This window comes from Sphaeramia orbicularis, chromosome 10 (genome assembly GCF_902148855.1).
Source record: "Sphaeramia orbicularis chromosome 10, fSphaOr1.1, whole genome shotgun sequence".
NCBI lineage: Eukaryota > Metazoa > Chordata > Actinopteri > Kurtiformes > Apogonidae > Sphaeramia > Sphaeramia orbicularis.
The window spans coordinates 20,787,867-20,810,396 of record NC_043966.1 but is presented as its reverse complement, the minus strand read 5'-3'; the positions used below and the strand labels follow the sequence as shown (position 1 = coordinate 20,810,396).

At 38.6% G+C, this 22,530-nt stretch overlaps 1 protein-coding gene across 1 annotated transcript in view; it reads right to left on the bottom strand.

Annotated features, from left to right (window-relative positions):
- Positions 1–22,530, bottom strand: part of LOC115427107 (multidrug resistance-associated protein 5) — a 42,447-nt gene that overhangs the window by 12,054 nt on the left and 7,863 nt on the right. The window contains exons 4-20 of the mRNA XM_030145509.1: positions 19,398–19,545; positions 17,737–17,970; positions 16,596–16,769; positions 14,873–15,020; positions 12,912–13,060; positions 11,998–12,105; positions 10,052–10,402; positions 9,899–9,970; positions 9,607–9,731; positions 9,448–9,520; positions 9,012–9,215; positions 7,045–7,170; positions 6,605–6,716; positions 6,316–6,500; positions 5,793–5,939; positions 4,064–4,193; positions 2,921–3,074 (exon numbers count right to left, since the gene is read on the bottom strand). Of these exons, the coding sequence (XP_030001369.1) occupies positions 2,921–3,074; positions 4,064–4,193; positions 5,793–5,939; positions 6,316–6,500; positions 6,605–6,716; positions 7,045–7,170; positions 9,012–9,215; positions 9,448–9,520; positions 9,607–9,731; positions 9,899–9,970; positions 10,052–10,402; positions 11,998–12,105; positions 12,912–13,060; positions 14,873–15,020; positions 16,596–16,769; positions 17,737–17,970; positions 19,398–19,545 (2,640 nt within the window). The remainder of the gene's footprint in view (positions 1–2,920; positions 3,075–4,063; positions 4,194–5,792; positions 5,940–6,315; positions 6,501–6,604; positions 6,717–7,044; positions 7,171–9,011; positions 9,216–9,447; positions 9,521–9,606; positions 9,732–9,898; positions 9,971–10,051; positions 10,403–11,997; positions 12,106–12,911; positions 13,061–14,872; positions 15,021–16,595; positions 16,770–17,736; positions 17,971–19,397; positions 19,546–22,530) is intronic.

Genomic DNA, 22,530 nt, shown 5'->3' with positions numbered 1-22,530 from the left:
CTTTAATCATAATGTAAACAGCACCCCACATACTAAGGGTTGTTTTACTGACTGCAAGCATCTTGGCCAGTTTTTGATTACTTTTGATGGTCTAATTATTTTTTCTGCGACTGTATGTCATTACCTAATACTAATAAATCAAACACATTTCTATTGTAACCACATATATATTTCTATTCAATGATATCTGAACCAGAATGCACTGTATGTAGTTTTGTGCTTTCTGACTTTGCAGCAGAACAATAATACTGCGAGTCATGATTTTCCTGATCTCTCTGATAGAGGAAATAACAAGATACTGTGGTTATTTCCCAAGATACCAGCAAGATGTTGTTCCCCTCTGTGGATCACCTTTATTGCACAATTCCTGCAAAACCGTAAATAATGACTAAAGCAGAGTCATCAGATCATCTGGGGTATTCCTACATTTACCACAGAGCAGCTGCAGAAAAATTTAATTAATGGCAGATGAGAGGCTACACATTTGCAGATAAAAATGACCTCAGCACTTCTTTCACTTAACTCGAATACACTCCTGTTGCCTTCTGGGGTTTTAAGTGTTTCCCTCGGTTGCGGTTTATTACATGCAACACCATTCATAAACAACAGAAAACACCTCTTAACTTGCGTGATATCATGAACTTGCTATGCTTATAAACAACATAAACTTTATAATAAAATGTAAAACGATTCTTGGAGCGTGAATCACTGTGGCTATCATTACCATTAAATATAGGAGTGATTTTATTTGTACAACCTCTAATAGATCACTTCCGTAGAGATGTAAATCAATGATGGAAATGCACATTCTGACTTTTACACAGTAATAACTGAGTTATGATCAGATATAAGAATAAGGAACATGTATTTGTTATACGCATTAATCATCACTTGTGTTTATGGCGTCTACAGGTTATATTTAATGGTGTTTTTCTGTCTGTTTATCTGTAATCTATTAGTAATTTTGACAAATGTTCAAGATTTTTTGATTTCCTGATGACAGCAACTGTTTATTATTAAATGTTGGCTCTTCCCATTTGCTAACGTGGGCTGAAATTCAAAACAAATATAATATCTTGGTCAAAACTCATCTGATATCAATCGTACACAAAAACCCACACACAATATTTGACTGGACTGCCTTTAGCTTGATTACGGGGATGCATACTGATGCAACATCACGATAAATGTCACATTCATTTCCATCTAGATATGCATTAAATTTTCACCGAAATCTTGTATTGATGATGTGAGAGTTGGACCTCGGTGTAAAGTCTTCTCCATTACTTTCCAAAGATTCTCAATGGGGCTCCAGTCTGGACTAAGTGGTGTCCAATCCATGTGTGAAAATGATGTCTCATGCTCCCTGAACTACTCTTTCATAAGCCCAGTGAGCCCGATGATTCCTGGAAGTGTCCAAATTAATAGTTTTTTAAGAAATGAGAAGCTACTCTCTGCTTCAGTTAGGGTTAAATAACTTGCTGCAGCAGAAACATATTAATCAGTAACTATCCACTGGAAGGATCTGGAGTATCTGCTTTGTTAATTCAGGTGGGGGATTTTTTTAGCCTGGCTATGCACATCTATAATGTCAAGATCTAGTGATCTTGAAAGGTTAAATGTCAAAGTGAAAATAGATGGTATTCTAAAAACAGTATCTGCATGTCAAGATTTTGTACATGGAATTATTTGGATTTTAGTTCCAATTACTTCAGATATTCCTAAAATAAAATAAATTAGCATACAAATATAATAATAATAATAATAATAATAATAATAATAATAATAATAAAGTATAGGCCACACACTGTAAATATTACATATACATTTAAGTTAAGTGCTGGCAATTTCTGTTTTTTAATCATCTTTTTTATTAGGACATATTTTCAGTATACATATCCTCTTAGTACAGGAATAAACATGTCCAGTTTTCCAAAAACCAACAACCAACAAACAAAAACTTACCCCCCCCCCCCCAACCACCACCACCACTCACACTGAAATGCTGGAAATTTATCCAAATAAGGCAGTCCATGTCTGAAAAGTGCTCAAGAGCTGCTCTGACTACAAGGGAATTATTCACTTTTCCAGTCCTAACATGTTTGTCGACCTTCAGACCACATGAACAAAATACTGGGACACATCACACCTACAGTTTGCAGGACTTCCAGTTCCCATTAATTTTAAACGTTATCATCATAAAAAATGTCTGTTGTTGTCATTAAATGTCATGATAAATGTCAAATCAAAATTTCTTTTAAGTTTAAAGGCTGATTTTCTTCCTGACTGAGAGTTGAAGAAACCAGACTTACTGTTATTCGTGGTTTACATGGATTATTTATGTAAAAAATATGGCAAATACTTCAGAAATCCAGAGGTAGAACATTTAAAACAATTGCAATGATTTGAACAAATCAACAAGTAAAATTAAGTAAAGCAAACTTTTACATTTTGTGAGCACAGATGACAATGTAAACAACATTAACCCTAAAGACTAACTAAAAAAAATATATTTATTGCGATATCAAATTATCTTATGCATTTGTAATTATCATTACACAATAAAACATCTGAATCCAACATGCCCCCCATACTTTTGTATATATAGTGTGCTTTGCATTAACTAAAAAAAAAGCACAAGGCAAGAGCAAATAAAGTAGCTGTGTAAATATGTATTTAACTCATCCAAGGGCAAAGCAGTCACTTTAGAGCAAACAAAACTTTACAGAGGACAGTATGTTGTTGTGGTGGATTTAAATGCCTCTATGTGCTTTTGACTAAAGTAAAACGAGGAATTTTCCTCTTGTACTTCCCTTTGCAGTGCAGGCCCATGACAACACTGAAGTGACATTTAAGTGCCTGTATGTTAAAAATGGAAATAAATGAAGAAAAATGTAAAAAGAGGAGTAATGAGTCTGACCTGGACACACGGTTGACGATGCAGAGAAAGGCTCCCAGGGGCACGATGGAGATCAGGAACCAGGGGAAGACGATGCCCACCATTCCCAGGCAGAAGAGCACCAAGATCAGATTCTGCAGCAGCATTTCAGCTTGCATGGCCAGACGCACATCCACTTTGGGAAGAGACATAAGCGACATCAAACACACTGTGAGGCAGTGGTTCCCAACCTTTTTTGGCTCATGACCCCATTTTAACATCACAAATTTCTGGTGACCCCAGACATTCAAAACTGTGAATTTTTTTTTTTTTTTTTTGCTAAAATTAATTTGTTTTTGATCATGTAATAGTTTGCTATACTATGTTGCAAATAAATGTTAATTTTAGACGACATTTAGTCTAGAGAATGTATATTATGGACGGAGGCAGTAAAGCCAGGTGTGGATTACTGCACAAAGAGAGAATTTTATTTTCCTTGGTCAGGATATGTACAGTCAGTCCAGTTTGGGTTTACAAGGCTGACAATTAATACTGAACGAAAAAGAACTAAAACTATAAATTATGACAGAGCTGCAGCATCTGAAACCAACCACAATGAACATTTGAAAGATAAACAGTACCACAGTGCTTCAGTTTCAGCTTCAGAGTTTCTTTTATGCTTTGTGATTGTGATTGTTTGTGACTTTGTGATTAGTAAGTTTTTTTTGTTGTTGTTTTTATCAATTTCTAGAAATCTCAGGCAACCCCATTTAATTCCAGACGACCCCACGTGGGGTCCTGACCCCAAGGTTGAAAAACACTGCTGTGAGGTGTTAAATGTCTATCACTGCACATGAAAAAGACTTTTTCTTTGTTCCCCTCTAAGTTGGTTTTTGTGGTGTTATTACAAAAGGGAGATGGGGAAAAATGCAAGAAGTAAAATAGATAGAAAATTTCATGCTTAGACACAAAATCATTTAAAAATTAACCAAAAAAAAAAGGCACAAATCAGGCTGTCAGCCAAAAACAGCACTAAAGTGAATAACAGAGTGCCACCCACTAGGGAAAATCCACCATGTCAAATTACACTGTGTCTCGGCACTACACCTTGTCAACCAGAGTGACTTCACTGACTGAGCGCTCTCTTGAGGGAAAGGTTCAGAGTCAAGACAAATCAGGCCTCACCCTCATCCATGTCTCTGGAGAAGCGGGTCAGGATACGACCCAGAGGTGTTGTATCAAAAAAGTGCATGGGGCTGAGCAGGATTCGCCGGAACAGCTTGTCGTGGAGCGCAGAGGCAGCCTTCACCGTGCACTGTCAACACAAAAAACGGCAGTGTCTGAACATGAAGCCTGACATGTAAACAACAACTTTTAGAAACATACGGCGGCAATCGTGTTTGGATAAACAGACGGTCTGACGGATGTGCTCAAACCGAAGCATGTAATGGGTAAATACATTGGCAGCGCTCGTGTGGTGCCTGCAATGTTATGAACCCTCTTAGACCACGTGCAAAGTATGTGTACTTCTGGAAGGCAAGCTGTCAAATCTTCATTTATAATGAGCTTCTGGGAGGCTGACATAAAGGTCATGACCTAATGCGCAAGAGACATTTCACCAATTGGATAGAAATTACATGTGGCAGCAGCGAACAAATTAATTCTATTAATGGAATATTCAACACTCCCAAAGATCTCATCACAGCTTGGGGTAAAAAAAGATTAGCCATCTTTGAAAAATTAGCAATTTCAAGTGGCGCACATTAATGCGGGGACCTAACCTCTGCAATGCAGTGTCAGAACGGGTTAGTCTGAAAAAGAGGACGCACACTTGAAGAGGCGCTGGCATGCACACACACACACACACACACACGGTCATGTCTCTATATCTATGCGAGGACATCTCATTGACTTAATAATGTCTGTAGCGCCTCACCCCAAACTTAACCAACACAAAGTTATAATAGTTCCATTAGCTTTTAGTCTTCCAGTTTGTTTTTGTATTTCAGGTTTAGAGGAGATTATGAGTGCATACGTACTTTGAGTTTTGTTTTGAAGAATTAACTAGTTTTATTCAATTTATTCTTTTAGGTATTATGAGGAAAGACCGGATTGATTACTTACAGATGAAAAAATGTTTGACACAATTTCAAAAACATTATTTATTAAGAGGTTTCTTATTGTACAAACTTTTTATTCTTATATAGTGTCAATCATTAACATGAAAATGAAACTGACTGTACCTGTAATTCTACTTAATTGTAGTTTTCATATTTTTAGGAACTGTATTTCTAAATTTTTCATTTCAGCTGATGAAATCTTTTTTTCCACTGCTAGTTTTAATTCTGGCCTTAGTTTTTGTTAATTATAATAAACCTGACCCTCACAATTGAATGCGTCACCCTATTAAACCTCATTCAGTGCTATGAAACCAAGTCTCGTCCTCACAACATATTGAATGTCCACACAGTGTCCTTATAACTAGACACTGCATTGACTTACATTGATTTACTGAAGACTCACACTAATCACAATGTGCCTCTCTCTTTCAACACCTTAAAACAAGGCTTAACCTTCAGTTTAAATGATTAATGTTACGTGAACCTGTGTTGTGTCCCCTGTGGTCCCCATAAAAATAGTAAATACACAACCACACACCACAATACATGCAAGCAGTGAGACATTAAAGTGGACAGATAAACGGATTTGTCCCCAAAGCGTTTTCAATTATAGCCATGGAACTATGAGAGCATGAAGAAATGACAATAAAGGCAATTAGGTAGAGCACAGCTAATCTCCGAAGCACGAAAACATCAACTTTTAATATCCCTCTATCAGTTTTAGGTTCATCAGTGGTGACAAAGCATGTCCAAATAGGGGGGGTCTCTGGGGCAAACAGCAGGGGATGGCTTACCTTTACAAAAACCAGACCTCTGATTGTCTTCAGAGTTAAAGCAGCTCCCATGGATACGACATAAACAGTCGAATAGTACTGGATGTGAGGGTTCAGCCTCATGCTGTTGCTCGCCGTAGTTTCATTCACCAAGATTAATGACGTGTTCTGAGGGCAGATGGAGCAACAAATTACCAAGACTGCGAAAAAAGATCCAATTTTTCCTCTAATGAAATTGAGAAAAGCATACTTTGGCATACAGAAAGTACATGAAAATCCGTCAGTTCAATGATGTTTGCTATTCAAAGCACATTTCTCAACAGTGGCGACCGTCTGCTTTGCTGCACATCTGTTTCTTCAGTGCTCCTGCTTGTTTTTAATTAAGTTTACCGTACTGGCATTACTTTTTTAATCACGCACATTCAAATTAATACTCAGTCGTCTGTCACAAATCACTGAAGCACAGTAGGTTTTCTTCTGGGAAACAAATATGCACTAAAAAGATGCATATTTTACCATGTGGCAGAAATAACCCTCAACTCACCCCGCTGCCCTGTCTGATCCAGTAGCTCAACCACCAGTTACTGAAGGCTATGCTTCCTGTGGTGGAGAGGAAGAAGAGGATATTGATGATGAAGATGACTGGCCCTCCTGCTGCTTTGATGTAGGCGCCGTACACCGACCAGGCTACTCTGCCAGAGCCCTTCTCTTCAGCTTTCATCAGTTGTTCTGAATAAAACGCACAATTGAAAAAGAAAAGTTACTCATTTTCAACCACATTAGCATTGGCGCATATTTGACTTTTGGTGCATGAGTAATGGCGGGTCTCTCACCTCCTTTTCTGCCTTCCACATTTGGTCTGACCTTGGCAACTTCAAGAGCCCGGCCGACCTTTTCGCCACCTGCTTCCTCTTGTTTGCTCTTTAAACGATCTTTTATGAGATTCTAAGACACAAAAAAACAGGGAAAGAAAGCCAGCTCTTTTAAATGTGCTCCAACATGCCACCGCCACAAATCACGGTAACCGTAACAACACCAGGCAAGTCATTTAAACAGAGATATCAGTGACAGGGTCTTTAGCAGCTCAACAGTAAATCAATGCACACATAAATAATGAAAGGCCTTGTATGCATTAACATTTCCTAGCTATTGGGTCTGCCGTTCTGAGCTTATGAATTATTCAGCTTGTAATGTAGAATGTTATTGTGTAGTGGGGGCAAAGATGCCTCAGTCAAAAGAGCTGGCCTGGTTCCTTATGTGCCTCCGGTCTTACCTCCTGTTGCATGCTGTTGAATAGAGCAGTGTAGTCACGCTCTTTACCCATTAGTTGAGCATGGGTGCCGTGCTCAGCAATCTGCCCGTCCTTCATCAGAATTATATCGTCACACTCTGACAGATACTGAAAAATTAAAACATTGCAAATCAGAGGAAAAAGTGAGGACTTACAGCATGGATACACAACATAAATCAAACCCCTGCCAAGCATTTTCTAATTCACAATGAAAATGAAAAGATTCACACTGGGAATTTTTCTTACTCTTCCAACTCCAACCACACTATTTTCTACTAAAATGAAGTTGCGGTTCATAAATGTAGACTTTGTCTGATTTATGTGCCATAAAGACCTTCATTTAAAAGTTGATTTAGTTAATAAATAAAGATAACAGGCCAGCTAACCCTTTCATGAAGGCTTTATGAGAAGAAATATTCCGTTTTATGCTGTTTGTCTTATTCATGGGCTAAAATTGTAATCCATTTTACTTGTTTACAAAATTATGTTGTATTTAAAAGTTATTTAGCTGCTCATCTATGTGGACACCATGCAACAAAGTCACCATGATAAAATTACAATAAATCTATAAGTGACTATAAGAGATATCATGTAATTTTATGTTTATATTATATTATGTTGTGTTTTGTTGTGTTCAAATTCAAGTACTGAAAAAACTATGGAATCAAATACTTTAGAAATAACAAGAGAATATAAATATGTAAATTACAGTTGTGTGTATATCTGTATGCAAAACCTGAGACAATGAACAAAACATGAGATACCATCTATACTATTGCAAACATGAACAAAAAAACCCACTGATGTTACATTCACTTCCCTCTGGGATTTTCTCCACTTCACTGTACTATGATATACACAGAAATAAGAACTGCACAATCCAACTGGTCTCTGTATAGATGTGTAAAACTGGGATTTAATGCAGTAATATGTAATTGTGTGCAATCACTGATGTTTATATATTTGTTTACCATTAGTATGGGCTAATTTAACTCATATTTGAATAAATTCACACAAAGCCGACTTAATTTGATGTGACTCCACTGTTGCATGATGTTCACATACATATTTCTTTAACTATAGCTTTACAAAACTTCCTGTACACACTAATATTTGTACATGAGTGGACCACTCTTTATATAATGTTTTTACAGACCTGTCTGAAAGATTGTATTCATGTCCACTACTGTCAGCCACCCTGGACTGAGAGTGTCACTAACATAAAAATACAGCAGTGGAAAACATTTTTTGGACACCCTTAGAACATTTTTATTAAATATTATTATGAAATATTTGCATTAAAATATTTTTTGTGCTTAAAAAAGTGTGGCTGCATCAGACAGACACAAACAAATGTGAATGATTTTTTTTTTGCTTGTGGTTTAACGAGAAAAAATAAGGAAAGCTAAATTCTTGACAGTTTCAACATGCCCTGGATGTGTTTCATTATCTTGCAGAAATATCCAGTTGTAACCTGAGGGAACAGAGCACATGCAGAAGGAAGCATGTGACTTTGGAGAATGGTACAATACTTCTGTACTGGGTACTTGAGTTCAAAGACTCTCAATGTAATATACCACAAATGCATGGGGTCTCCAAAATCTTTTTTCCACCACTGTACTTAAAATGTAAGGTATTAATCAATATTACAATAAATACTGGATCTACTGATACATGCGCATGTGAGGTGGAGAACTTTATTATGAAAAACACATCAAAATGGAGTTTAATGAACTGTTACCATGCATGAAAGGATTCATTTGAAAATTAGTCACCTCAAACTATTATTGGTTATGAGTCTGTGTTTTGTGCAAAGTGGACCCGGTCGAAGCATGTCGAGATCCCTGATCTAGAGCATCTAGCAAATTGCACTGTTTGGTGAAAAATACACACACACACACACACACACACCAAGTGAAAATTTGATGAATGGAGAGAGGGTTCCTCACCTGCAGCTGGTGTGTTACAAAAAGCACTGTCCTGCCTTTAGCAGCTCCCTTAATAGCTCTATGGAAGATATGGGAACCCACACAGGCATCAACAGCACTGAGGGGGTCGTCCAGGAGGAGTATGGGTCGGTCGCTGTACAAGGCCCGGGCCAGACTCACTCTCTGCCGCTGCCCTCCACTCAAGTTGGCACCTCTCTCCCCAATCTATAAAGAAAAAGAAATTTACAGTTAAAATTGATTTTGGAGTCCTCTGTGGTTGACTGTATTTCTAACTGTCAGCTGTGTAAATGGAAAACCCTGTACACATAATCAGCACTAACCTGTCGCGCACACACACACACACACACATCAACACTAAAAGTACAGACGTAGTGATTCACCGCATATTATATGTCAAAGCATCATGAAACACTGAAGTGCTGATGTGTACTGATACCTCGGTCATGTCTCCAAATGGGAGCTCTGCAAGGTCAGGGAGGAGACAGCAGGCCTCCAGGACGGTGCAGTATCTGAGAAGGACACAAGTACATAAATTTACATCGATCCGAAACATTGTGATTTCCATTCATTCCGACAAAGCTTTAGTTTATCTTACTTTTCTCGGTCATATTCGTTTCCAAACAGGATGTTCTCCTTCAGCGAGTGATTAAGGATCCAGGCTTGTTGGGACACATATGCAAAGCCACCGCCTGCAGCTACTCTCCCTTCTAAAAGGGTCATCTGCATTACAAAAACACAAGTATGGAAGCAGATAACGTCTTAGATTATAGATTGTAGATTAAGGCAGCGATGAAAATCAAAGCTCTCCTTGTCACTGTTGTTCATTGCTGTGCTGCTTAAAGAGGAAAACTCAATAAAAAGTTCCTCTAAATCCAGCTGAATCACACCTGTCCCAACAGAGCAGCAAGAAGAGAGCTCTTTCCACTCCCGACACCTCCACAGATTCCAACCAGAGCGCCCTAAAATATGAGAAAACATTGACAACAGGCCTTGCATAATGTTGTCCATAATCAACTTTACATTTGCGTCTGTGTTAGTACCTTCTTAACACAAAAGTCAATGCGGTGCAAGGTCTTGTGCAGCGGAGGTCGTATACTCTGAGTAGACGATATGGTGCTTTGTGGACTCTCCTGCTCCATATTTGTGAGGAGGCTTTGAGCGTTGGGACCGTCTTTGTTGGCTTTGCTCTCCTCTGTGGAAATGTACAGGCTGAGCTTCTCCCTGCGCAGCACTCGCTTCATCCCTCCTCTCTTCTTGGGTGGCGGGTTGGGTTTTGAAGTCGGAGTGCGCGCTTTCTCCCATGCCAGCGTCGCATCTAGAAACTCCACCGCATTGCTCGGATCCTCCATTTTTACTCTAATGACCTCTCTGTCATCCATCATAAACAGCCTCTGTGGAAACAAACAGAATCAGTTTAATATTTTAAGGAACTAAAACAAAACACTAGCTAGACCCGAAGTTTATATATCCAGAAAAACATAAATATACAACAAATGAACGGATTTTTATAGACTTCAGTCTAGTTATTGCTAAAAAATGCATTTCATTATTTTGGAAAAGAACTCATAAACCAACTGTTAGTCAGTGGATACGGCAGATGCTTTCTACCCTTCCACTAGAAAAAAATTTCCTATATTCTTAAGGGCAAACAGGAGTCATCTGAACGTGTTTGGAATCCTTTCATTGTGTATGCTGAGAATCTAAATTTATTGGAGGACAATGAAAACAATTGGAAAAAGTTACCACTGTGGCTTCTAAAGGTGGATGCTCTGATTTCTGTATTTTGTATAATATTGTTTTTCTTTTTTTTTGTAAAAATAATGTTTGTGTTTGTAGTCAACAGGTTGCATGGATCTGATATATGCACTTTGTTGTTTGTTGTATGTTTGTTAAAATGATACAAATTTAAATAAAAATATTTTGGCAAAAATAAATAAATAAATAAAACACTAGCTCTGATTTCTTTCCAGCAAAATGAAAAATGTATTTGAAATATAGCAAGTTTGTGTAATACTGTGAGATACTGTCGCTGGTGCATTAACTTCATTACTCAGCTTCATGCTACATTTCAGCCTCATTGCAACAGTCTATTTTTCATGTCCTTGAATGCAGAATACCCACAGTCTTTTCATGCATCACTGGCAGAAAATGCTTACATAACCCTTGCTGAGTCTGTTAAAGCATCTCTTACTAACATGCGAGTTTTACCATGTATTTGGAACACAACTTGTCAAAATTTTCAGTTTGCGGTGAGAGCAGGTGTTTTTGTCTGTGTTTTTAACTTGAACAGGGGCTGAATTAGCTGACTGGAAGATAAAACCTGACATAAAAAAAAGAAGGAAAGAGTTTATTTTAGTCTGTTGGCCATTAACAATCTAATATTTATAGTGGTGGCTAAAATTATTAGAACTCTTAGCATATTTAAGAGGTTTCTTCTGTTTTTCAAGTGGTAATTAAAATACCCATAAAACAAATGAAATGTCTACAAAGTCATTATTATGCTCGATAAACCATATATTAGAGCCATCATAAGGAGATTTAGGTAATTTTCCTACAAAAAAAAAAAGGTGTCAGTGTCACACCATCACGTTCCCTCACAGAACAAATCAAATTCCCTGTACATTCACTGTCAGGTGTGATTGTGGTTAAGCTCATGGTGATGGTGAGACTTAGGACACAGCTGTGATTCAACTGAATGTACAAGGCCTGTCCTACACATAAAATAAATACTAAAGTTAAAAGTGGATAAAAACTGTAGAACTCACTTCATCTGGTATTAATTGTGTTCAGAGCAACCATGTGCATGTTTCATGAACATTATGAAATGAAATCATGTTTTCAAGGCAAAAAATATCAGTGTTTTCAGATGTGTCAGGTGTTATTTTATTTTATTTTTTTTACTTATATTTTATTGGATGGATGGGTTGGATGGATGGGTTAAACAGAGACATACTGTATATTCTCTGTGTCCACGTCTAGTTCCTACCTGAAATCTTTTGACGGCCACTGCACCCTCTGACAGTGACCTCACAGCCAGTGGTGTGACTTTCAGGGCGAAAGTCATAGAGTTGAAAACTGCGACCACAGTGAAAGCCTGAGGAAGAGAAAGTGAAAATGCAAACAGTAGTTACATTCGTTAAAGTTACAAAATACTTCCAAAAATATAAATGCTCTTTTAGCTGGTCACAAACCATCTTTAAGCCTTTTAAGACTGCAATTATAAGAGGCTGCCTGGGTGTCTTCATGTTTTCTTTGCAATAAAAGTGCCAGAAAATGTCTTTTTTGCCAATTCTTTTGCAAGTTTGTTTTCAGGAAGAACTTAACTTCCAATATCTGCCAATTAATTATCATTATTATAAATAGTAATTGCTTAAAACAGTGTGTTTTGGTAAAAACTCAAAAAACAGACTTGGAGTTTTTAGCATATTTATTATCAGAAACAACTGTAAATGTCCATAATGAAACTTTTTGAGATCGCAGAAATAAACTTTCAACTATTTTACACCTGTTCAAACATGCTTTATGGTCTTTAACATTCAGTATCCATATTATGGCTTCATATTTTTGGTTATTTCCAGGTGATTTTTAGCCTCTGTGGAAGTTTCTGAAACTGTTCCTTTTAGAGTCCCACATTGCTGCTGTAAGAGTTATACACTGTTGGAAAGCTCAGGATCTCAGCTTTCCAGTGCCATTTGAATTTTGTGGATAGCACAAACATTTCAGGAGTTACAGTCATTTAAATGCAGCGCCAGAGAGATTGCCGTTGTTAAAAGATTAATGCAAATAATCAGTTTGATTAATAGAAATGTGTACAATTTGGATGCAACTTGATGATAAGCAGGATCCAAAGTGGAGAGTTTTGCAGTTTAAATGATTTATGTAGGTCTTTACATAAAATACCTCAGCTGCTGTAAGGTCATATCCCAGAGCCATGTGTAGGGTGAATGTGCAAACACTGGCTATCACCACCACGATGGGAGCCACCCCCACCGTGAGGCTCTGCACAATCCCAGCTCTCTCCAGTATGCTCTTCTCTTCTGATCGTACCTCTGTGGAGGAAACAAAAGAGACAAACAAGTGTTGTTTCAAAGGGAACGATGGGAAGAAAGAGTGAGAGGACAAAAGGAAGTTAAGGGTTGAGTGGCTGCCAGAGTTCTCCTGTGGACATTTAATCAACAACGCCGTAAGAGCTACTAACCAACACACAGTGGACAGAAATAGACACCAGAGGGAGGACATACCATACATGGACTTAAAGGCCTTCAAAACCTGCTGAACCTTGATAACCGTCCAAGTCTACAGCTCAAATTCTGCCCCCCTTCTTCCATGTTTGTATCTCCCAAATGCACACGCTAGCTGCTTTGTTCACTCAGTTCACTGGGTGCAAACACTGGAACAAAAAGATTGTGCATCTTTAATTCAGCCCTAGCAGTGCTGCGTATGAAATATGAGAACTCCCTCCTCCTATGCGCTTTGTTATTCCCCATGGGATTCCCTTTGGATGGTGTGCATGTTTCTGCATGGATTACAAAGCAAAAGCCAGACTGCGTGAGCAAAAACACTGATCACTCATTTAACAACGATTGTAATTGAAGGGAATGACACTGTAACTCTTAAGGCTCACTCACCATTAGGTTGGATGGCAATTAATTATCATTATAACAGGTAATCAGAGGACAGCGGTGAAAATGAGCCCCACCTGCCTCATTCGAAGCGTGATTACAAAGGGAGAATTATCTTTATCCACAACTTACAGTGAGGGCCTCATGAGAAAAGGCCATCAGTAATTCATGGATAAGTAGGGCATTCTCAGCAGTCACTCAATCGGCCCCGGTGGCCCCAAACACAGAGCAAATTAACCTTGAAGAGGACACGGCGGACGAAGAATCACATGGATAGAGTTAATGAAAATGGATTTAGGGTCAGGGTTATCATGCTAGTTCACGAGGAGGATAAGACTAATTGTATGTGATGAACTATCCATTTAGTTACTAATTTACTAAAGCAACAAGTGACCCTCAATTTAGACCAGGGGTCTCAGACATGTGGCATGGGGGCCAAATGTGGCCCGCCACAGGTTCCAATCCAGCCCTAGGGATGAATTTGCAAAGTGCAAAAAATTCCACAGTCAAGGCTGTCAAACTCATAATAGCATAATAACCTACAAAAAATAATGACTCCATATTTTCTTCTGGGTTTGATGTGAAAAAAATAATATTACATTATGCCGATAACTAATGAAAACATCAAATTTTTGTATTTGTTTTAATGCAAAAAATAACTTTCAATTCTGAAAATATTTACATTTACAAACTATTCTGTTACAATAAAATGTGAATAACCTGAACAAATATGAACTTGAAATGTCTAAAGAAAATTAAGCACAATTTTAACAATTTGCCTGTTACTAAGTGTTTCGTGTCTTTAGATCCAATCCATGATGCATGTGTATAAGCGTTAAGTTGAGGCATAATATTGTTAAAATTGCACTTATTTTTCTTAAGAAATTTCAGTTTTTTCAGGTTATTCATATCTTTTTTGTTTGGATTGTTTATAAAAGTAAGTATTTTTATAATTTAATGTGTTTTTGTTTTTTTTGCACTAAAACAAAAACAGAAATTTGGAGTTGTCATAATTTATAGGTTATTATGCTATTATTTTACTGGTTCGGCCCACTTGAGATCAAATCGGGCTGAATGTGGCCCCTGAAAGAAAATGAATCTGAGACCCCTCAGTTGTGGACGAAATGGCATGAAGTTTCCATTTCTTGAGCACTGCCCGAAAGAAGAAGAGAAACAGGAAACGGTCCGTGCATTTGGATGCTGCTGAGTCCTTCATTTGTTGACGTGACAGACACTCACTGTGAATATTCTGAGCAAAGGCATCTTCCCAGCAGTACATCTTGATGAACTTTATGCAGCCCAAAATCTCGTTCATCAGCCTCACGCGCTGGTCAGTCACCGCCACGCACTTCTTGCGGAAATACGCCGTCAGCCTTGATGCAAGCATCTGTCCAGACGGGAACAGAGGAAATGATGACAAGAGAAATAAGTGGCAGGAGGGGAAATGAAAGCAGACATAATCACGTTAGCTGTGCCACAGGCCTGTCCAGGGGACCAGAGTGATAAATGCCTTTCAAATCAATATCGGGGTCTGTGGCTGTCAGGCTCCAGCTTAGACTGAGTGTAATTTGGAAATAACAGCTACAACAGTGACAGGAGATTGATGGCCCCAGTGTTATGGCGTTTTAAAAAGCACTGGTTGTGATCTGTAATGGACTGAATTAACTTTTCAAAGCGATGACGGGCTATATTTTCCACTAACCCATTTACCATTAAAACAAATTTAAAGTTCTAACTCGAAAAATAATGAATTGACAAAAAAAAGAAAAAAAACCTTTGATCGTGGACACTTAGTAAAACTTTTAAAAATACTGAAAATGGCATTCCCTGTCTCCGCTCTAATATCTACGCTCATTACTTCTGGTGATACTTTTCAAAATTGTTTTAAGTAAATTGCTTGTCACAAATATAATGAGACTTGGAGGAGCTATTATAAAAGTCTGTAATGAGACCACATTATATTGTTGACAGCAAATGTACACTATATTAAAAACACTGACAGCTGTGTTTGTGCATGTGGCTGTCTGCATGTGTTTTATTAATATTAACTTCTCTGAATGTTTTCACACATTAATCCTGTATTTCTTCTCTGAGTTTCAGCAGCAATATATAAAGTACACGAGATAAAACTTCACCCAGTCTCACAGACTAGTGTTAGACAGCATAGAGGGTCTGGCCATTATATCAATATACTACATGACTTCATTTATGAGTATGACTTATTCTACTGTCAATACTTTGATTAATATTGCATTTGACTGGCTTGAAATGATACAATATATGATGAAATCAGTATGTATTAAACATTCATTCATCTCCTTTTATCCTCGAGAGGATTGTGGGAGCCTATCCCAGCTACATTTCGGGCGAAGGCGGGGTACACCCTGGACATGTAACCAGTTCATCACAGGACTCACATATAGAGACAAACAACCAATCACTCTCACATTCACACATATGGGCGATTTAGAACCAATTAACCTATTGGTGCATGTGTTTGGATGTTGGGAGTAAGCCAGAGTACCCAGTAGAACATGCAAACTCCACACAGAAAGCCCCCCCACCCCCACCCCACACCCACCTTGTTGCCCCTGCATTAAACAACTGCATGGTTTTTATTGAACTGGCAACATCTATAGATGGATAGATGACTTTTACTGTGCAAATTGCACCTGAGTAAAAACATAATAAATATAACTGGCAACTACTTTAACATTGCTTTCTTTGCAAAAAAAAAAAAAAAGTAATTATATTTAATTGTTATGTTCTAATGTTCTAACTGTTAGTCTCCTTGCAATATACTCTGTACAGCACTCTGTAGCTCTTCTAGTGGAAATGAATACTTATTTTCCTGCTTACTGAAGTTGCGAAACATACCATAATATACTTGTCATATCACACACAATGGTTCTCTCTATTGTACCGCCTAGTACTATAACAGACATATTAGAAGGACTGGTACCATTGTCGGGTAGAAAATGATGAAAATTGCAGAGCCCACCAGGGCAGTGGGACCCAGGAAGTACGCAGTGTAGGACAGACCCAGTATCCCCACCAGAGGACCCCCCGCCAGCAGACAGCCTATCGACACAGCTTCAAACAGCCGCTGGCCATCACTGGAACAGATGTTGATCAGCTAGACAGAGAACCAGACAGACAGGGGTTTACAGGAATACATACAGAAACCTCTATGAACCATTTACATGAGGCTTACTAAAATGACACCAATAGAGGGTATGCACATACGTCACTTACCCCCTGAGCTACGCCCCTCTAAGTCAGACTGAGTGGCAAAAACTAACCTGCTCAACATGACGGAGTATAGCAGTAAACACAGCCAGACCGGGAAAATGTGAAATATGAAATTAAATTAAGGACAGTTGGACTGGACATGGATCAGTACGAGCTACCAAAGAACAAGCGATCCACTAACATTGACATGTGGACAGAAATCACGTATCCTGACATCCAGGGTGTAGGGGTAACGTTAGCCATTTACATGATTAATTTAAGATCTGATTTGACCCAAAAGTACAGCATAAATTAATGTTACCTGACACAAAACGGGATCCACAAATCTAGGTTTGGTTGCCTGGATTTGTGGATCCATCTACATCTCTTTTCTTTGTCTTTCAGTGCCTGTAAAACGATAGCTCCAACTGCTTTTCAAACCTGTTCATACAATCAATCGCACAACAGCTCTTCCCCATTTTTTATTAAATATTGTTCTTCAGTTTAGACAGTATTGAAGCCAACGCTACCACTCATCTCCCTCTTTCTGCCACTCAGTGGGCGTAACCACGGTGACTTCCGCTAGTGATGACATCACGTGCATATCCTCTAAAAGACTATAAAAGCCATTTCACAAATACAGTTGACCCTATTCCCGCGTTTACTTGTTGGACACGATTCCTGTAAAGCTGTGTAATGACTAATCCTAGACAGACTTCCCTCCCTCAGGCTGTGGGATTTATAGAGATCTGAGCAAAAAGAGCGTAAGAGTAAAAATTAAATCCATCTCAATCATCTGTATGAGGTGCCCTGCAGCAAAGGATGATTCAGTTAATTTGGTGAGGAGTCCCCTCTGGAGCTGCACCACCTACCTCACCCGGGCTGATGTCTTTAGTGTTGCGCAGACAGAGGATCTTGTGGAAAGCAAAAGTGAGGGCTGCCCCACGGAGGCGTGCTGCAGTGCGATAGTTTACAGCCCACATGAGAGCCAGGGACCAGGACCGTATCAGCTCCATGAGGAAGATCCCAGCTACCAGGGACAGACCATACAGCACACAGCTCTCTGAGGACTGGGCATACTCCAGCAGAGATCGGACCAGGAGAGCCTTGGGACAAACAGGGAGAGGGGACGGAGTGGAAAAGACACTTCAGATTTCACACACTGTTAATAAACAATGTAGACTTCTGATGGAACTTCTTCTAATTCTTTCATTTTTTTTTCTGATCTTTTTGCATGTGTATGTATATGTAGGTTCGTATGGATGGATGCGCATATATAGATATATATATCTTCCTGAGACCCAGCAATGCATTTTTGTCCAAAGAACATTCCATTAAAAAAATGATGTACTTACTGGAATGTAGGAGGATATAAATACGTGTGTGTGTGGGTGTGTGTCTGTGTAGGTTTTATGGCAAAAGTGTTCATGAAAATATATATGTACAGTATATGTGAGTATGTAGATTGATAGTTACGTGTATATTTACACTCTGTCAATCCCAGGCTCTGATGCATGTGAATTACACACTATGCAAACCTTTTACAAACTAAATAAAGGTCTTTAAAAAAAAGAGAGAGAGAGAGTTCAAGATTCACAAGGGGAAAAGACATAAAAAAACAAATGAACATAGACTAACACAAGAAATAGGAATGTGATGGAAGTGGGACAGTGAAAGAGAGTTAAAACCCACAAGGGGCCAAAAAGGAAGCAATTCAGAAATCTCCACAGATGGAGATAAGGATGGAAATGGACCAGATGAAATGGAAAACAGGATGTGAAAAAGATGAAAGAGTTGGGCTCATTTTAAAACAATACATTAAAAAGGGATATTACTGAAATTTGGTGCAAATGGAAGAAATCTTATATAAACCTCAGTAAGTTTCAATCAGTCAAATACATTAACACTGAACCATGTGAGCTGCAAAGGTACATACACACAACAACACCCTGTGAGCAAGTGTACAGATTATAAAAGAGTAGAATGGGAAACAAACGGGACCTTGTGTCAGAGCCAAATCCAGTTAATGCTATTAGTCGTGAGAACTAACAAGAACATAGTGCACACATAATAAGGAGTCTAAATAAACTGATTAGAGTAAAAGTAACAACAACCAAGGTGAGACCTGCTTCATAAAATCACAGCCCTAACTCTAATTACATTTCTGTTAAGGCTGTGCATGATAACAAATATTTTACATCTGATCGTCAATACTTTTGTTATCTGATGGTCTTCTATGGGTATTTCTTATGCGGGTGTTTATGTGGGAAAAAAAAAAAAAAGCATTTTTCTGGACCAAAGCACTGCTGGGTACAAACCAGCTAATCTATGGCATTACTATGGGTTCCACTATCTAAGGCTTTGTAATCTCCTGGTATGTTTTCATTTCAATTTCCAGGCCAGCGTGAAACGGGATAAAGTGATTTTTAGAAAATACACCCAGACTTGGGACTCTAAGCCAGCAGCCACGCTGAAAGACATATTAGCCAAATCAGCTCAATAAAATGGAAAGAAGGATTTGCTCAATACTCACGGGTACAACGAAGCCTGCCACCATTGTGACGAGCAGGGAGAACATGGCCACCAATGTGCGGGTTTGGCAGAACCGCCAGAAGACCCTCGTAAGGGATGCACCCTCTCGCCCTCGTCTTTTCAGCTCATCATGCCATAGTGACTCCAGTCTGGATTTAACAACAAAATGACACGTTAATGTGGATTCCTCATCTTAACCTAATTAGACTGTTGTTTCTATTGATTTATAATCTCTAATTTTGCAAAATATTTTGTAAAAAACATGCATTTCAATGTATTGGTGAAGATTCAACTGCAAAAACTGGCATCTATGAAGTGATAAATTATCAACAGTAAAACGAATTCTTTATATGCTGTTGTGTTCTCTTTAAAGTTGATTAACTACTATGTGCTGTACAAAAACAACCATTTAGTAGTGACATAATAGGGAATATAACAAAAAGAGAGGCAATTGTGGCAGGTGAGAATCACAAAAGAAAAATTAAAACACTCAGACTGATAATAATGTAAAGGTGACCTACAAAACAATCATGTTTCCATGAGTGATGGATGACGTAATTAAACTGAAAAAGGTACAACCGAACATTTTGAAGATGTGCTAATGTACTTTGTCTGCAGTATAATGCCTCTTGAAGAGGGTAAAATATCATGTTGGCCAAATGCATCATTGATAATGACTCTATAAGCAGCAGCAGAGCAGCTGCAGAAAGTAATTTACGCCCTAATGACTTTATTAAAAACATATCAGAGATAGATAGAACATTAAACCAGCTAGACTCTTACACGGCCTGATAATTACTACTTGAATTCAGTCACACGGTGCTGAATGTAAGGCCTTAAAATTAACTATAGCTCAGCACAGCCCAGACTGATTTAATGGAAATGGAACTTCTACATGAATAAAATGCGTGTCACTCAATGTCATCAATTCACTAACTATACAACAGAGAACAATGTACTGAAAGAGCGAGAAAGAAAAGTGAATAATATAAGTATTATCACAGTCCAATTCCTCAGTATAGTAGATGTAGAGTAGTGGATTTAATAGACAGACAAGTGTTACTTAAACTGTAAATGGTACATATATTATTCTGATTAACAGTATAACAGTACAGACTGAACAGAAGGATGGAAATAACACATTAAATAAATAAAAAAAGAGCCATGAACTGAAATGAACCCTTTATGATTCTAGCCTCAGTGCTTGTGTGTGGTCCCACACATAAATGGAAATCAGAGCACCGGGAAGACAGTGTGGGACTCAGAGGAGGAATGATTTTCTTTTAAACATGGTTGAAATGTTCCTAACAGCCATCTTTTCAGTTTGCCAGATGGCAAGCGAAGCTGAGGTTTCGAGTGCGTTGGCCAAGACACTGCAGTCAAGGTTCGCACCTCACTGAGCACCAACAAGTGTCAACTCTCCCAGGGTGTTTTTCCCATTTCCCTTTAGCTATCATCTACGCTTTGCATCAGGATTGCATAACTGTTCTTGCTATGTAAACACAAAATAAAGCCCTCCCTTCTCCCGAGGCTCTACAGCACTCACACATACCATCGCCCACCACGGCCAGTGCGATAGCTTTGTACTTCATTGCTGCCTCCCTTCTATGTGCTTTTTACATCACACACAAAGCAGCAGCACTAAACCTCTGGGCCCTGAGCCACAGCCTTTAAACAGAGCAGGTCATTTACAACCCACACAGTTGTCACCACATTCAAGAGAACTTCCTCAAATAGTCATGCCCTTCTATACTGCAAAGTCATGGCACCGTGACTCGACACATGAGTAATGGAAAAGAACCGTTTTTCTTTTCAACAAATGGAAAAACTAAATGCCCTCTAACAAGCTCATTGTGAGTCTTTATTGTTCATTCATAGAATTAGTGTTCTACTACAGGCAGTTTCTCAAGCCGTAGGTTTGGCAAGCACATACTGATTTTAATCTGAAAGCCTGCACTGCACCGACTCCAGTCAATGACAGTGAAGGAATGCGACAGGGAAACACAGAACAACAAAGGTAGAGGAGTTAATGACATAACCACTCAGGCACTAACTCTCACTGTAATCTCTAATCCCTGCTATTCTTAGCAAACTCCCATCCAGGTACAACTCTACTTTATGGTAAAGAAAGACTGGATGTTCAGAAAATAAGTCTGTCTGTACAGAACGACCACGACCTGAAGTGTTCACAGTGTACAAACCCGCAAAACCACAGGCAGCGACACCTGATCTGTACTGGTGCAGATTCCCACTAGAAGTAGTCACAACACAACCTTGACCTGACACCTGTTTTCCTGTCGCTGTGTGTGTTTGACCGTGGCTATGACCACGATCATTTCAGTCACATGTAGAGCAAGAAAAGTAGGTTTTTCAATATTTGTTCACAGTGGGAAAACAATCTCAGTGACCCTACGGTGTGAGAGCGAAAAAGCACGGTGTAGATAGCAAGCTCAGCAGCCTTGATACAAGCTCCACAGAGACTAAAAACAAAGAACACGGTTTATTCACCTCAACAGCTCAGCTTTTCTTTGCTTAAAACATTGAAAAAAATGATGTTCGACTTTTAGTCAATGGCTAACTAGCAGGAACAGATAAAAAACAGGGTTCCTACCATTAGAAGTCAAGAGAGATTAAGACTTGTCCAACTTTGCAATGAACAAATTTGAAGAAAATACATCCGTTTCTTGGAGTTCGAGGCAAATTACATAAAACTAGACTTTGGTTTCGTGAAAAATGAGACCATGTACTTTCTGGCATCTGTAGGTGGGTTTTTATGTTTCTCACTCTGCATGTGGGATTCCACTGCCTTGACTTACATCATGCTGACTTTGAATCAGCGCCGTGCCTCGTATACATTCTCCTCTAACACATAAAGCTTCAAAATCTTGGCTCACTAGTCCATTTTTGGGGGAATTTACACTTCCGTGCATCTTCGCTAGCGAGCAAACAGTGCATCTGCTGCGAGGATCTTAGCAAAAACAGTCTTATATCTGATCAGTGTGGTGATATAATGAAAAGTTTTTGAAAAAATGGTTAAAAGCAATATTACTCTGAGATTTTAGATTGAAATATCAGAAATAAATGAATCCTACATCCAGTGTCACAGAAGTTTTAAGACTGAGATTGACTGATAG